The 14,744-nt window shown below is 43.3% G+C and overlaps 1 protein-coding gene across 1 annotated transcript in view; it reads left to right on the plus strand.

The window, feature by feature from the left end:
- LOC118369133 (ALK tyrosine kinase receptor-like) overlaps positions 1–14,744 on the plus strand; it is a 592,945-nt gene that overhangs the window by 506,505 nt on the left and 71,696 nt on the right. Inside the window, exon 6 of the mRNA XM_035753612.2 lies at positions 13,653–13,784. Coding sequence (XP_035609505.2) covers positions 13,653–13,784 — 132 coding nt within the window. The remainder of the gene's footprint in view (positions 1–13,652; positions 13,785–14,744) is intronic.

Consider the following 14,744-nt stretch of genomic DNA (forward strand, 5'->3'; position numbering starts at 1 on the left):
ACTGTACATACTGACTCTGGCACATGTGTGCCAAGGGAAACCGCTGGACCACAAAGGCACTGCAGTAACCAATAATTTATTCTGCCTATTGCTTGCCTTCAATATATAATAAAATAATTTATTAAAAAATGATTTTCCCTAAGAAAAAATACATCTACACCCTGCAAATATGTCCATTTATTATAATTGACATAAGAATTCACACAAGATGTGCTGTAGCCTGCTTCCCTGGCAGCGATTCTAAATATTATCTTCATATATTAAAATCCTCCATCTGCAAGTTTATTTTCCTCCTGCGACGAAAGGGGTCAAATTAAGATCCGACATCTGTAGTTTAAATTACCTTGATGTTTATAATATATACTATTTATAAGAAGTAAGGTCAGTGAGGTCAGTGTCAACAGCCTGACTAACATTATTGAGACTATATGATATTAATTGAGTCTAATATTCTAGTTCATTACTTAAATGTTGGCTGTTTTGGCACCTTTCAAAGAACAATAACTGCTCCCCACTGACACTAACCTCATCAAATCTATCATATACGAATTCTTATCATCACTCGTTTTGACAGCTTGATGATGGCAACAGGTATCATAAGCGGCAAAAAGAAGCTTTAGATTACTAGTGATACATCATTCCTTGTTTCGCAATAATCTCATAGCGCATCATCCCTTTAACAGGACCAGGCAATCAGCATTTCATAAGAGAGCCGAGCTATGTTCCTTATTGCCACAGACGTTGTCCACCGGTGACTGCTGTGAAATACACCATCAGGAAATAACAAATCAAATGGCAGGACTGAAACAGTGGCTTCCTGATTCTGGGTAGTGATATTGGAAATTACGTCCTGAGGTGAAACCTAAGCGGCATGAGACCTAGACCTAAGCAGCATGAGAAAAAGTGAGCCATGTGTTGCTTTGTAGCTCTGTTGATAGAGTATGGTACTTGTAACACCAGGGTAGTGGCTTCGATTCCCGCGACCACACATACATTAATCTGATGACTGTAATTTATCTAATCAACTAACTATGTTTAAGTTTTACCCGATTTAAATTAATAATGTAACAATTAACTCATTCGGATTTAAGGCACCACGAGAGTGGTTGTTTAAAGAGTTGCCATCTCCCGAATGAAACTATAAAGGTCTTTACCTATCACATCCATAAAACAGTCAATGTATTAAAACTTATTTGGGATAGGGGGCAGCATTTTCACTTTTGGATGAATAGCATGCCCATAGTGAACTGCCTCCTACTCCGTCCCAGATGCTAATATATGCATATTATTATTAGTATTGGATAGAAAACACTCGGAACTTTCTAAAATTGTTTGAATGATGTATGTGAGTATAACAGAAGTCATATGGCAGGCAAAAACCTGAGAGAAATTCCAAACAGGAAGTGGGAAATCTGAGATTTGTAGTTTTTGAACTCACCCCTATTGAATACACAGTGGGATATTGTGGGATATGTTGCACTTCCTAAGGCTTCTACTAGATGTCAACAGTTTTTAGAAACTTGAATGAGGATTCTACTGTGATGTGGAGCCGGATGGGAGCTCTTTGAGTCAGTGGTCAGCCTACAGCCTCATTCTCAGTCACGCGCTTTCACTTGAGAGGTATCTGTCGTTCCATTGCTTTTCAACAATTTGTAAGTCGCTCTGGATAAGAGCGTCTGCTAAATGACTTAAATGTAAATGTAAATGTAATTATTGAATTTTTATGATAAAAACATCCTGAAGATTGATTCTCTACTTAGTTTGACAAGTTTCTTTGACCTGTAATATAATTTTTGAACGTTTCGTCCGAATGGACCAGATCGCGTATTTGGATTTGTTTACCCAACGCCCTAACAAAAGAAGCTATTGGACAGAAATGGACAGAAATGATGGACATTATCGAACAAAACAAGTATTTGTAGTGGAACTGCGATTCCTCTGGGGGAAGTTCTGATGAAGCTCATCAAAGGTAAGTCAATATTTATAATGCTGTTTATGAATAATGTTGACTACCCAAGATGGCTGATATTTCTCTGGCTGGTTTGGGCTCTGAGCGCCGTTCTCAGATTATGTTTTTTCCGTAAAGTTATTTTGAAATCTGACACAGTGGTTGCATTAAGGAAAAGTGTATCTATATTTCCATGTCTAAAATTTTTATTTTCATCAACATTTATGAGTATTTCTGTGAATTCATGTGGCTCTCTGCAATATCACTGCATGTTTTGGAACTACTGAATGTAACACGCCAATGTAAAATAAGATTTTTGGATATAGATATGAACTGTACCAAACAAAACATACATGTATTGTGTAACATGAAGTCCTATGATTGTCATCTGATGAAGATCATCAAAGGATAGTGATACATTTTTATCTCTATTTGTGCTATTTGTGCTTTTTGTGACTCTTTGGCTGGAAAAATGGCTGGGTTTTTCTGTGAGTTGGTGATGACCTAACATAATCATTTGTGGAGCTTTCGCTGTAAAGTATTTTTGAAATCAGACACTGTGGCTGGATTAACGAGAATTGTATCTTTAAAATTTGAGAAATTTGATTTCTGTTGATTTGTATTTGGAGTCCTAGACAGGTTAATCATTACCTCTTATCATATCATCATTCTGAACAGTTGTAACCTCCTGCATCTGCTAAAACCCCAGCCTTACTTATGATTCAGTACTACACAAATCAGTTTAATTATTTATTTACTAGATAACTAAATAATAACATGATAAACATAAACACTTAACACATTAGGAAAAGGTCCTTAGCTGAATGACACAACATGGTGGCTTTTTACACAACAACATGGAGAGGGAGAGAAAGAGACACTTTTCGTTGATACCTTTGAGAAACTATTCTCACAGTAATCATATACTTTGCACACAAACCGCCACCTGTTTGGAGTAAGAAATCATGAATGTATTTACGTGTGAATGCCTTCATTCGCCATCTATCTCTGTTGGAACCAGGCCTCCTTAGGAAGGAGGATGGGCCTTTCAGAGGTGACACTTGTAAGGCTTTGATTTTCCGAAAGGGTCCGGACCAGTCTTTTCTACTGTTGTTCACTCTGGACGATGCTCCTTTGAAGATAGGCTAGCCAGCCGTGTCAATGGTTCCATTGGGTGAGGAGAGTAGTACAGTGGTCCCACTTAAATTCAATTTTCTAGGGACAGCTTTTTTTGGGACAGCTAATCAGCTGTACCAGTGATTTGTGTTGATATTCAGAGTTCAAACCACTTTAGACATGGGCTATAGCTCTCCGTCTTTCCTGGTCTGGTGTTAATTTCTTTACCGATCCTTTTATGCACTCTGGTAGAAAGGGACATTTCTGTCAGGCTGACACGCTCTCTGACCTCACTCGGGCGTGGCTACTTACTATGCAAAGTTTATAGGAGACATATGATCTCATGGCTCCTAAAAACACATTCATATCTTAACAAAAATATGTTCATCATTTTTCATATGTCATATACAACGTAGAGGATGGAGACTTCTTACATGTAGTGTATATACTTTTCAAGTTACAGTATTTCCTTTATAACCTTTTTTAATGACATCACAAAATAAAAACCAATATGACATGACTTTTCTACAGCTAACAACAGACCATTCCCATCGTTCTTATGAAATATTGTCCCAGTATTCGCTTTAGAACGTGTTTTTTTGGCGGGAAACCTCTGTGTAGACAAGCATATTCCTCTGTGAAATTTAGAGGGATGTTCTCGCTCCTTGAACTTACAACAGGGTGTGAACTGTCAACCCCCCAGCAGCTCCCTACTCCCCTCTGTGGGTGAGAGAGGTGTGGTTACAGTTGTGACGGCCGGGGATGGGCAGAGGTTGGAACAACACAGCCCGTTCCTGTCGTGAGAACTTACTTTGGGCACAGGTGGAACAGCCCGCAACAAAGGATCTCACATCTTCAATTATGTAGGGCCACCTGAGTTTTCGCCTCAGGATCTCCATTGTGCAATTAACCCCTGAATGCCCAGTTAATTTAGAGGAGTTCCCCCATTGTAGCACTTGAGAACGGGCTCATCTTGGAACTTAAAGTATGCTAGTGGGACCCCCGCCAGGGTCAGGATCTCGGGTCTGGGCTTGTCGATCCATGGTCTCTATACTCCATAAGACAGGAGCCACAATGCACGAGCTGGGGATGATGAGCTTGGAGTCCCTCTCCTCGTTAGAGGCATTGTGTTGGCGGGACATGACATCTGCTTTCTGATTCATGGATCCTGGGCTATAGACTAGAGTGAAGTTGAACCTGTTAAAAAAAACAGAGCCCACATAGCCTGGCAAGTGTTTAACCTCCTGGCTTCTTGAATGGAGACCAAGTTCTTATGGTCTGTCCAGATCACGAAAGGATGCCCCGTCTAACCGGAGTTTCACCCCTCAAAGGCCCACTAGACTACCAAGAGCTCCCGGTTGCCTACATCGTAGTTGCGTTCCACTGGTGCAAACTGCTTGGAAAGAAAGGCACATGGGTGCATTCTCTTGTCCCCCTCGTTCCACTGTGAAAAGACCGCCCCTGCTCCAGTGTTTGAAGTGTCCACCTCTACCTCGAAGGGATGAGTAGGTTGAACAAGGATGGGTCCGGAGGTGAAACGTCCCTTGAGCTCTATTAATGCCCTGTCAGCCTCGGGGGTCCAACCAAAATGGGTCGGGGACTTGCGGGTTAGGGCCGTGAGAGGTGCTGCCACTGTACCAAAGTTCTGTATAAAACGCCTGTAAATATTGGCAAACCTGAGGAACTGCTGGACTTGTTTGAGTTCGGCGGGACAGGGCCAGTCAGTGACCACCCTAACCTTAATGGGTCCATTTGGATGCCGGCAGTACAGAAAATGTGGCCCAGGAAAGAGACTTTGGATACATGGAACTCACACTTCTCAATGTAGTTGACTCTGCATGAGGCGCCTGAGGACTTGGCGGACGTGCAGAATGTGTTCTGGAAGGGTCTTGGAGAAGACCAGGATGTTCATAGAGGTAAACAAAGACGAACCGATTCAACATATCCCAAAGAGCATTGACCAATGCTTGGAAGACTGCCGATGAGTTCAATAATCCAAATTGCATGACTAAATACTCGGGTGACACTAGGGGTGTTAAATGCAGTTTTCCATTCATCTCCCCCCCTGATTCTCACAAGATTGTAAGCATTGTGGAGGTCAAGTTTGGTGAAGAATTGGGCCCCCTGTGCCAGCTACAAGGTGGCGGACATCCGGGGTAAAAGTTCTTAATCGTGATCCTGTTCAGCCCTCGGTAGTCGATGCAGGGACGCAGACCTCCATACTTCTTTCCCACAAAGAAGAAACCTGCACAAGCCGGGGATGTTGAGGTGCAAAAGAAACCTGACTCCAGCATGTTCTGGATGTAATTGTCCATGACTGCAGCTTAAGGGATCGAGAAGGAGTAAAGATGGCCCCGGGGAGGGGTGGAGCCAGGTAGGAGTTCTATGGCGCAGTCTTATGGACAATGATGAGGGAGGGTGGTGGCTTGCCTCTTACTGAAGGCATCCCGGAGGTCAAAGTATTGAGTCGGGAGAGAGGAGAAGTATTGGTCTTCAATGGATGCAGGGGTACCCGACAAGGCTGTAGGTCGGGGTTTTAGACATTTTTTCTGGCAAATCTTACCCCAGTCTAGTAGGTGCCCCGTGGATCAGGAGAGTAGGGGTTTATGTAGCGCTAGTCAGGTGTACCCTAGAATAAGGGGGTTCTCGGAAGCCGTGATCAAAATAAAACTAAGAGTCACCCCAACCTGCAGTAGAATGGGAACCATGACAACTGTCATCCATTGCCAAGCTGATCTGACAATCTGATCTGATCTGACAATCATAACAATGTTATTCCAACCAGACCTCATTTTTATGTTTGTAACATCAATCAATTTTGCCAGCTGAGATGAGAGTCCTCATTTCAAGTGGACAGATATTACTCATTCTCCAGAATGAGACAGAATCCACTCGGCAACAATGTTGCCATTCGTCAGTGGGGTTTGGCAGCCATAGTGGCCTTTCCTGTCATTGCTTTGCCTTTTCCTCCCCACATACATAATTCCTCAGAGCCAGCACAGAGCCGTGGGCGATTGGGATAACAAAAACCGCTGACTCCCCTAGGCAATTTGTCTTGCACCTCCCGCTTTGTCTCGCACCTTCCGCATTTTCAGAATCTGACAAGCGTGATTAAGGCAGACCAACTGCGGTCAGCTCGGAGGCATGTGTCTGCCTGGTCACAGTCAGTTGCTCTGTGAACTGAAGTCAAAGGTAGAGGTCTGCTTTGGATTTCAACATAGCCTCCTCAAACTCAATCGATACTGAAACTCTCAGATGAGACAGGTAAATACCTAGCTCCAAATTCTATAAGAGGGTTGATGGTGCTAATGATACCTGGCTGTGGACTACAACAGTAAGTGTTATACAGCTATGTCTCAAGGCGAGGTGTGATAATGAGGTGTAGATTAGGGTCTAGAAATCCTGTTTTGTTTTCTAATCAAGTTGTGGAATTGTCAGTTCTTCACAGTGAGCAACCAGGGAGTCAGAATCACATAATTGCTACTGTCAACATACCTAAACACTCAAGGCCATAAAAAGCCCATATTATTATACTTAATTAACTGTATACAAAAGAGTTCACATATGACCCCCCCATAATACACACAGAACACTGGCGCATAGCTCTTATTTCTATTATACTTTTGACTAAGATTGTCGTTCTGATTAAACTCAAGTTGAGCATTAGCAAGCCTTTTCACTCTGCCTAATGTTAGGGAAAAGCATTAACTGCCATGGGGATTACATGAGGTGGTGTTTTGTTTCTCACTGTATGTAAATGAGGCTTTCTAGCCAAGCGTTGGGAGAAATAAAGACCTAACACAAGAGGCAGTCACTGCTGAGATGTTTTTCTGAACATAATTGAAGGTCATTGTGCGAAGAAAGTCATTATTTGCGGGTATACCCTACTGTGCTAACAGGTGGGGGGAAAGCATAGAGATATGTCCCAAATGGCAGCCTATTCCCTATATAGTGCCCTATATGGAGCATAGGGTGCCATTTGGGACGCATACTAGGTCTACAGTTAGCTGGCTGTACATTTGACAGTAAGACATAAGAGTTTTATCGTTCTAAAGACATCTATTGGAGCAATTTTTGTCATTTGCATTTATACTATGACACATACATCGTTATATTCCTACACCACCTGGTTTTTATTCAATTGGAAGTGTAGAACTCACTGTCTGTGGTGTTTCTTTGGTGTGTACTCATACTCTCAGGTTTTCAGGCCTAACTTAATCTTATATTGTCTCACACAAATCAAGGGCAAACTATGGTACAGTACACGGACGCAGCCATCCGCGATAATATCGCTCTTTCTTTCTTCCCTATGTAAATGGAAAAAGTGATCCCCATCAGCAAGCTTCCTGCTTTTCTTTTTGTTCTCCCTTTATCTATGATCATCAGCTTCCGATGATGAACTCAGAGCGAGTTGTCAGTTTTTACAAGGCTGCATTCCAAATGTCACCCTTGTCCCTATGGGCCCTGGTCAGAACTAGTGCACTACTTAGGGAATAGGGTGCCATTTGCGACTCAGTCAAGTCTGTCTGCTGATGCTTCTGTTTTGCATAGATATGCAAATTTTCCACACCTACCATCTCAATGCTCACGACTGATGGCCATGGTATCATGGTGACATCACACATTTGTAAGAAATCCTATCCCCCTGTGCCACCCTACTGTACGTGGTCCTTGTCCTATGGTAACGTCGCTGTATGTAAAACGCGACTGTCAGAGTTTGCGTGATTTATGATGAGTTGGGTCAAAGATGGGATTCAGATATTTATGGCTAGAGTTATGGATTATCCTTGTGTTATACTTTGTCACAGACTTTACAATGTTGATGACAGAGTTTCTTTACATTTTATTTAATCCTTTTGTTATTTCCAGGAGCCATGGTTTGTTAGGGGCGTGGCTATCAGATATATTTTATTGGCTACCCGTAAGAATAAACGTTGTTCCTGTTTATCATATTAAGTTTATATACTGCAAATAATAGTATTCTTTAATAGTTTTCATTTTACACAGTATTCCAGGATATTACAATTATTTATTACCTATTATAATAAGTTGGTATTCTAACAATGCGTTAGTAGTACTCAACTTGCTATGAACCGTCAGGTCACTAATGGCCTGGTACTCAGAGATCTATTGTCCCGCTAAGCACCATGAAATCAATGCAAATGCAATCAAAAATCACATCAAACACTGATCATCAAAACAGTAACATTATTTTAAAACTCACCTCACTGTGATGATCAATTTGAAGAAATAAGCTCAACAGCAGGTTGAAACTGAGTGGAAAGCATGGTAGTTGTGGATGTTGTTTCAAAGTATAACACAACGAAATGGACAGCGCTTTCAAAGGTGATGATTCATTCAAAGCATTTTTAAGACATTACATGTCGAACCCCCATACCCATATTACGCCTTATTCTGGAACGTCACAGTGATCGCGGCGAGTTAGTTGCAATTGTGTTTCTCTTTCCAACAATGCTAGCGCATGCTAGTGGAGGGAGGCGAAAGCAGCAAAAGTGGTACTTTTATTTCAGATCTTGATTGTTTTACACTGGCAGAACTGCACAAAATCGTAAAATCGTTCAACATGACAAGCATTATATGTTCAGTATGAAGAGGAGACAACAACAGTGTTTTGAACACCAACCTCTATGTCAATCTGAATGTACCTGTGGAGCCCCATATGACCCGCATCCACCTCCTAAAGATGCAGTCTTTGAGGCTCTGCATCAAAGCGTTGAACCTAAAGAAACCACCAAAACATCCCTTTGTGTGCTCCTACCACTTCTTTGACAAGAAGCCTACGGTGGAGCATCTTTACCTAGAAAAATGGCTTGGCTGCGATGCTCCACTCATGAAGAAGCATCGTGTGTTGGTCAGGCAGTCATCAGTGACAGGAAAGCCAAACGCTTGAGCAGTTTGCCTGCTTTCATTTTGTGTCACCCTCTTGCTCTTGTATCTAAGCACAGTCTCATGATAGCACCATTTATTTCCTATACAACTCAATAAAAAAATCCCATTTGATATATACTGTACTTAATTATTATGATTATTAAATATTATTAGGAGCGTTCATGCAGTATGGTGTTTCATTGTACGGATTTGTTGTTAATTGTACATTGACTTGTTTAACAAGCCATACAAATGTTTTAACAGATGACACAACAGGCTCAAGTGTTCACCAAATTGAAAATGGAGATTGGCCAACACAAATAGAAGGAATGGATATGCCTTCAGAGAAGGATGCCCAAACTCAATGGGAAGATCCATCTCTAAGTGATCACAACTACAACTCAGATGATCATATAAAGCCCACTACCTGTGAGGCACGGACACAGTGCCCAGCAACATCTCTCTACAAAACCCTGCTGAGGAATGAAGCACTCTGTCGACTGCATACAGGCTTGTCTCTTGCTGCCTTTTCTACCCTGGCAGAACGTCTTCTATCCCTCTACAAAGGCAGCTTTCAGTTAGACCTGACAGACCAACTCTTGATGATACTGATGGAGCTGTAGCTCAACATGCTGCAACAGGACTTGTGCAGAAAGTTTTGGTGTTTTTGTCAGTCGAGTATTGTCAGTCGAGTGATTCGTTATTGGATTGACATGATGGAAGAGAATCTGAGGAAATTCCATGGTTGCCAAGGGAAACCATCCGTGCTACAATGCCACAATGTTTTAAGGACCACTACCCAGGAACAAACTGCTCAGAAACTGCTTTACAGAAGAGCAAGAATCTGGATAAAAGGGGATAGTCATTCAGCCATTACTACACCCAGAACACTATCAAAAACCTGGTGGCCATTGCACCTTGTGATATTCATTTCCTCAGCATATGAAGGTAGATGTAGCGACAAATATGTAACATCGGATTCTGGGTTCCTGGAGTACCTCTGTCCAGGTGATGAGGTCATTGCTGACCGTGATCTGCTACACGAGAGGAAGGTCACAATTCCAGCCTTCACAAAGAGGCACACATCTGTCAGAGGAAGACACCACATGTACAAAATGGATAGCTAACGTGAGGGTTCATGTGGAACGCGTAATTCAGCGTCCTGCGGCTGGAGCCGAATGTTGTGGAGGGGGTACTGTCACCGTGTGCCAATCAACCTCTCATCTAAAATGGACAAAATACTTGGAATTTGTGCTGCCCTGTGTAACCTGCGTGGTGATATCATTAATGAAGATGCTGAATGAACTGACCAGTGAAATGCCATTCACAGGGTCGATTTCCCAATATGTATTAAAGTTGTGTTAAAAGTGTTGTTAAATGCACTTAAATTAATTAAACAACTGAAATATTTGTTTTACATACTCATTAATATTAATAAAAAGCAAAGCCATAGAAACAATTTCCACAATACTGTGACTGTTGACGCATTAAGTCAGGCTTTTTAACAATTTGTTAATAGCATCTGCAAACAGGAGAGACATCTGTCGACATACTTCTACAGAGTTGCATATATTTGTCACTCAGTGACAATCTGCCTGACTGATACTCCTCAACAATAAATGGCAGCATGTGTGTTGAGTAGAATGCATTCAACCTCAGGACAGCCTCTGCACAGAACTGTGCATGATAGGGAGCAGGAATGACAACTTGCTGGGACGGGGTCCAGGTGAGCACCTTACTTTCTTCCAGTCCTGTGCAAAACATACCAATTTGCACCTGCATGTTGTAGCTACATGGTTGCAGTTGGGATGTACCCTACACCACCTTCACAGGGAGGGAAGCTAAAGTCATTCCACTACTGTCACTTGTGCTCCCTCTCCGGCATCTAGGTCACCTCCCTGATTACCTTCCTTATATGTGTCACTCCCTTTGGTTCCTTCCCTAGACATATTTGTTTCTGTTTCAGATTTATGTCTGTGCGTTGTTCGTGTTTCATTTATTAATTAAATCACTCAATCCCTGAACTTGCTTCCTGACTTTCAGCACACACTGTTACAAAATAACGCCTCACATAAGGGAAGCATCAGGGAGCGTTTATATTTGTTTGTGTCAGGTGGAATGATGTCGGGAGTAGCAATAGGCTTCCATGCCTCAGCCAGATCGCCAGGCTCCCCTGCCTCCGCTGGCTCGTCAAGCTCTCATGCCTCAGCCGGCGCGTCAGGCTCTCATGCCTCAGCCGGCTCGTCAGGCTCTCATGCCTCAGCCAGGTCGTCAGGCTCCCCTGCCTCAGCTGGCTCGTCGGGAATTCATGCCCTCCCCAGATCGCTAGGCTCTCCTGCTTCCACCAGCTCGTCAGGCTCTCGTGCCTCAGCTAGATCGTCAGGTTCCCCTGCCTCAGCCCCCTGTCAGATTCACGCGTCCCAGCCGGCGACAGGTTCCCATGCATCATCAGGGGTGACCGGTGCACTCCTAGTCCCCGGGATTGTCCCCTGGGTTGGCGTCCTGTGGCTGGAGCCGAACGCGCCGGGAAGGGGGTACCGTCAGGTATGCTCTCTCTCCGGCGCTATAGGTCACCATGCTCCTGTGTCTCAGCCGGATTGACAGGTTTCCTTCACCTCTGCGGAGGTGACCAGTCCAACTCCTGGTCCCCGGGATCGTCTTTTGGTCAGCGTCCTGCAGCTGGAGCCGTGAGACGTGGAGGGGGTACTGTCACGTGTGCTACCTCTCTGGCCTCTAGGTCACCAGGCTGCTTGTTGTTTCGTGCACCTGCATATCATCACTCACCTGAACTCCATCACCTCCCTGATTCCTTCCTTGTATATGTCACTCCTTTTGGTTCCTTCCCCAGGCGTTATTGTTTAAGTTTTGTCACCTTCTGACCTTTATTTCCTTTGTTTTTGTATTTATTTAGTATGGTCAGGGCGTGAGTTGGGGTGGGCAGTCTATGTTTGTTTTTCTATGATTTGGGGATTTGTATGTTTCGGCCTAGTATGATTCTCAATCAGAGGCAGGTGTCATTAGTTGGGTAGCCTGGGTTTCACTGTTTGTTGGTGGGTGATTGTCTATGTTGATTGCTTTTGTCATCACAGTTCTCATTTAGCTTCACGGTCGTTATTTGTTTATTGTTTTATATAGTGTGTTTCAGTGTTCAGTGTTTCCTTAATTAAATTTCATCATGAACACATACCACGCCGCATTTTGATCCTCCAATCCTTCTCGCCTCTCCTCTAAAGATGAAGAGGAGGAAGCCCGTGACAAGTTTCATGTCTGTGCGTTGTTCGTGTTTCGTTTATTGATTAAAACACTCACAGGTACCGAATAATAGTAAAGCCCCCTTTACTGGCTCAAATAGCCGACCAATCAGCCTGTTACCAACACTTAGTAAACCTCTGGAAAAAATTGTGTTTGACCAGATACAATGTTATTTCACAGTAAACAAATTGACAAAAGAATTTCAGCATGCTTGGGAAGGACACTCAACAAGCAGAGCACTTACACAAATAACTGATGATTGGCTGAGAGAAATTGATGATAACATGATTGTGGGGGCTGTCTTGTTAGACTTCAGTGCAGCTTTTGACATTATTGATCATAGTCTCCTAATGGAAAAACGTATTTGTTTTGGCTTTACACCCCCTGCTATAATGCGGATAAAGACTTACTTGGAAGACTGTTCAAGGGGGCCGAATACTTTCGCAAGGCACTGTATGTACCTTGTCAGCTCAGGGATTTGACCTTGCAACCTTTTGGTTGCTAGTCCAACACTGTAACCACTAGGCTACCCTGCTGCCCCAGCTACCATGATAGGCACTCATACCAATCCATGCCTCAATTGTCTCGAGGCTTTTAAAATCCTTCTTTATCATGCCTCCTCCCTTTCATCTACACTGATTGAAGTGGATTTAAGAAGTGACATCAATAAGGGTTCATAGCTTTCGCCTGGATACATCTGGTCAGTATATGTCATTAAAAGAGTATGTTCCTAATGTTTTTTACACTTAGTGTATGTGATCTGACGGTGGCAGCAATACCGCAAGACTAACCTCCAGCACTCATTGCTCTGTGTTTCTATCTCTCTCTATGATTTTTCCAGATCCCTCCCCGTTCCACAACAACATGGGATCATATTGTAATGAAACAGCAGGGATCAGGTCTCGAACCCTCGACCTTCGAGCCGTGCCGCAAAAGCATGCTCGTGCAGCAGAGTCGATTTCCGCGCTGAAAACCCCAGGGTCATTACACAACTCCCTCCTTTCAAAGAGTGCGTCCTCGCGCTAGCTTGCGACTCTACGTCTTACAGGAACGCGCTCATCGGCCAAGCACACGCACTGTCGTGGATGCAGGGTCCGATCACTTCTGACACCATGGTAATGAAACAGGCAGGGAGCAGGTCTCAAACCCTGACCTTCTTGCCCGAGGTCCGGCGCGCTATCGACTGTGCCGCAAAAGCATGCTCGTGCGGCAGAGTCGATTTCCGCGCTTATAAACCCAGGGTCGTTACAATATCATATGTGAAAGTACATGTGTGTGTATATCTATGCAAACTACACTTTTCTGTTGTAAATAGTACATGGTAGCAGTTTTGTTTACGGTGTCCATTTCATGACACCCTCAAGCCTCAACCATGTCATTGTGATGATGATTAATTTCTCTCTGTTGACAGATGTGTTTCTGTCTCGCTCTCTTTGCTTCTCTCCAGATCTCTCCCCTTTCCACAACATCCCCCTCCAGGGCCAGTACCATTGTCACCATGGCCCGGGGGTCCCTCTGGGACAGTTGTGTGACTTCACGATGGACTGCCCACTCGGCGACGACGAAGGGGACATGTGCAGTGAGTACAGCTGATCGATTCTGAACAAAAATATAAACATTCAAGAATTTCAACATTTTTCTGAGTTACAATTCATACAAGGAAGTAAGACAATATAAATAAATAAATTAGGCCCTAATCTATTGATTACACATGACTGGGCAGGGCTGCAGCCATTGGTGGGCTGCACCCCACCCACTGGGGAGCCAGGCCCAGCCAATCAGAATATTTTTTTTGCAACAAAAAGGCAAAAAGACAATGGAGGCAACTTCAGGTTGAGGAATGAACATTGAATTCTTTGGCAACAGCTCTGGTGGGCCTTCCTGCAGTCATTATGCCAACTTTATGCTCCCTCAAAACTTGAGACATATGTGACATTGTGTTGTGTGACAAAACTGCACATTTTAAAGTGTGCTTTTATTGTCCCCATTACAAGGTGCACCTGTGTAATGATCATGCTGTTTAATCAGCATCTTGATATGCCACACTTGTCAGTTGGATGGATTATCTTGGCAAAGGAGAAATGCTCACTGACAGTGATGTAAACAAATTTGTGCACAAAATTTGAGAGAACTTAGCTTTTTGTCCGTATTTCTGGGAATTTTTATTTCATCTCATGTAACATGGCACCAACACTTTACATGTTGTGTTTATATTTTTGCTCAGTGTACTTCACCATTGGACTGGGTCTGTTGTGGGTAATGGAGGTTGAAGTCTGTTTGTGTGGGTATCACGTGCGCCGAGTATCCTCTCAACCTTGGTAAAGCGGCAAAATAGATCAACCATGGTGAGAGCTCCTTTAATGAAGCTGTTGTGCCCAGACTGCCTGCCATTACACAGCTATGGCTATGTACCAAATGGCAGTTTTTTCACTATATAGTACACTATATTTGACCTCAGCCCTATACAGTGACATTTGGGACGTAGCCCACAACTACGGCTGCCTGAACTTACTCGACAGAGGCACTGCAGAGCGCAGTC

Source organism: Oncorhynchus keta, chromosome 35, assembly GCF_023373465.1.
Source record: "Oncorhynchus keta strain PuntledgeMale-10-30-2019 chromosome 35, Oket_V2, whole genome shotgun sequence".
NCBI lineage: Eukaryota > Metazoa > Chordata > Actinopteri > Salmoniformes > Salmonidae > Oncorhynchus > Oncorhynchus keta.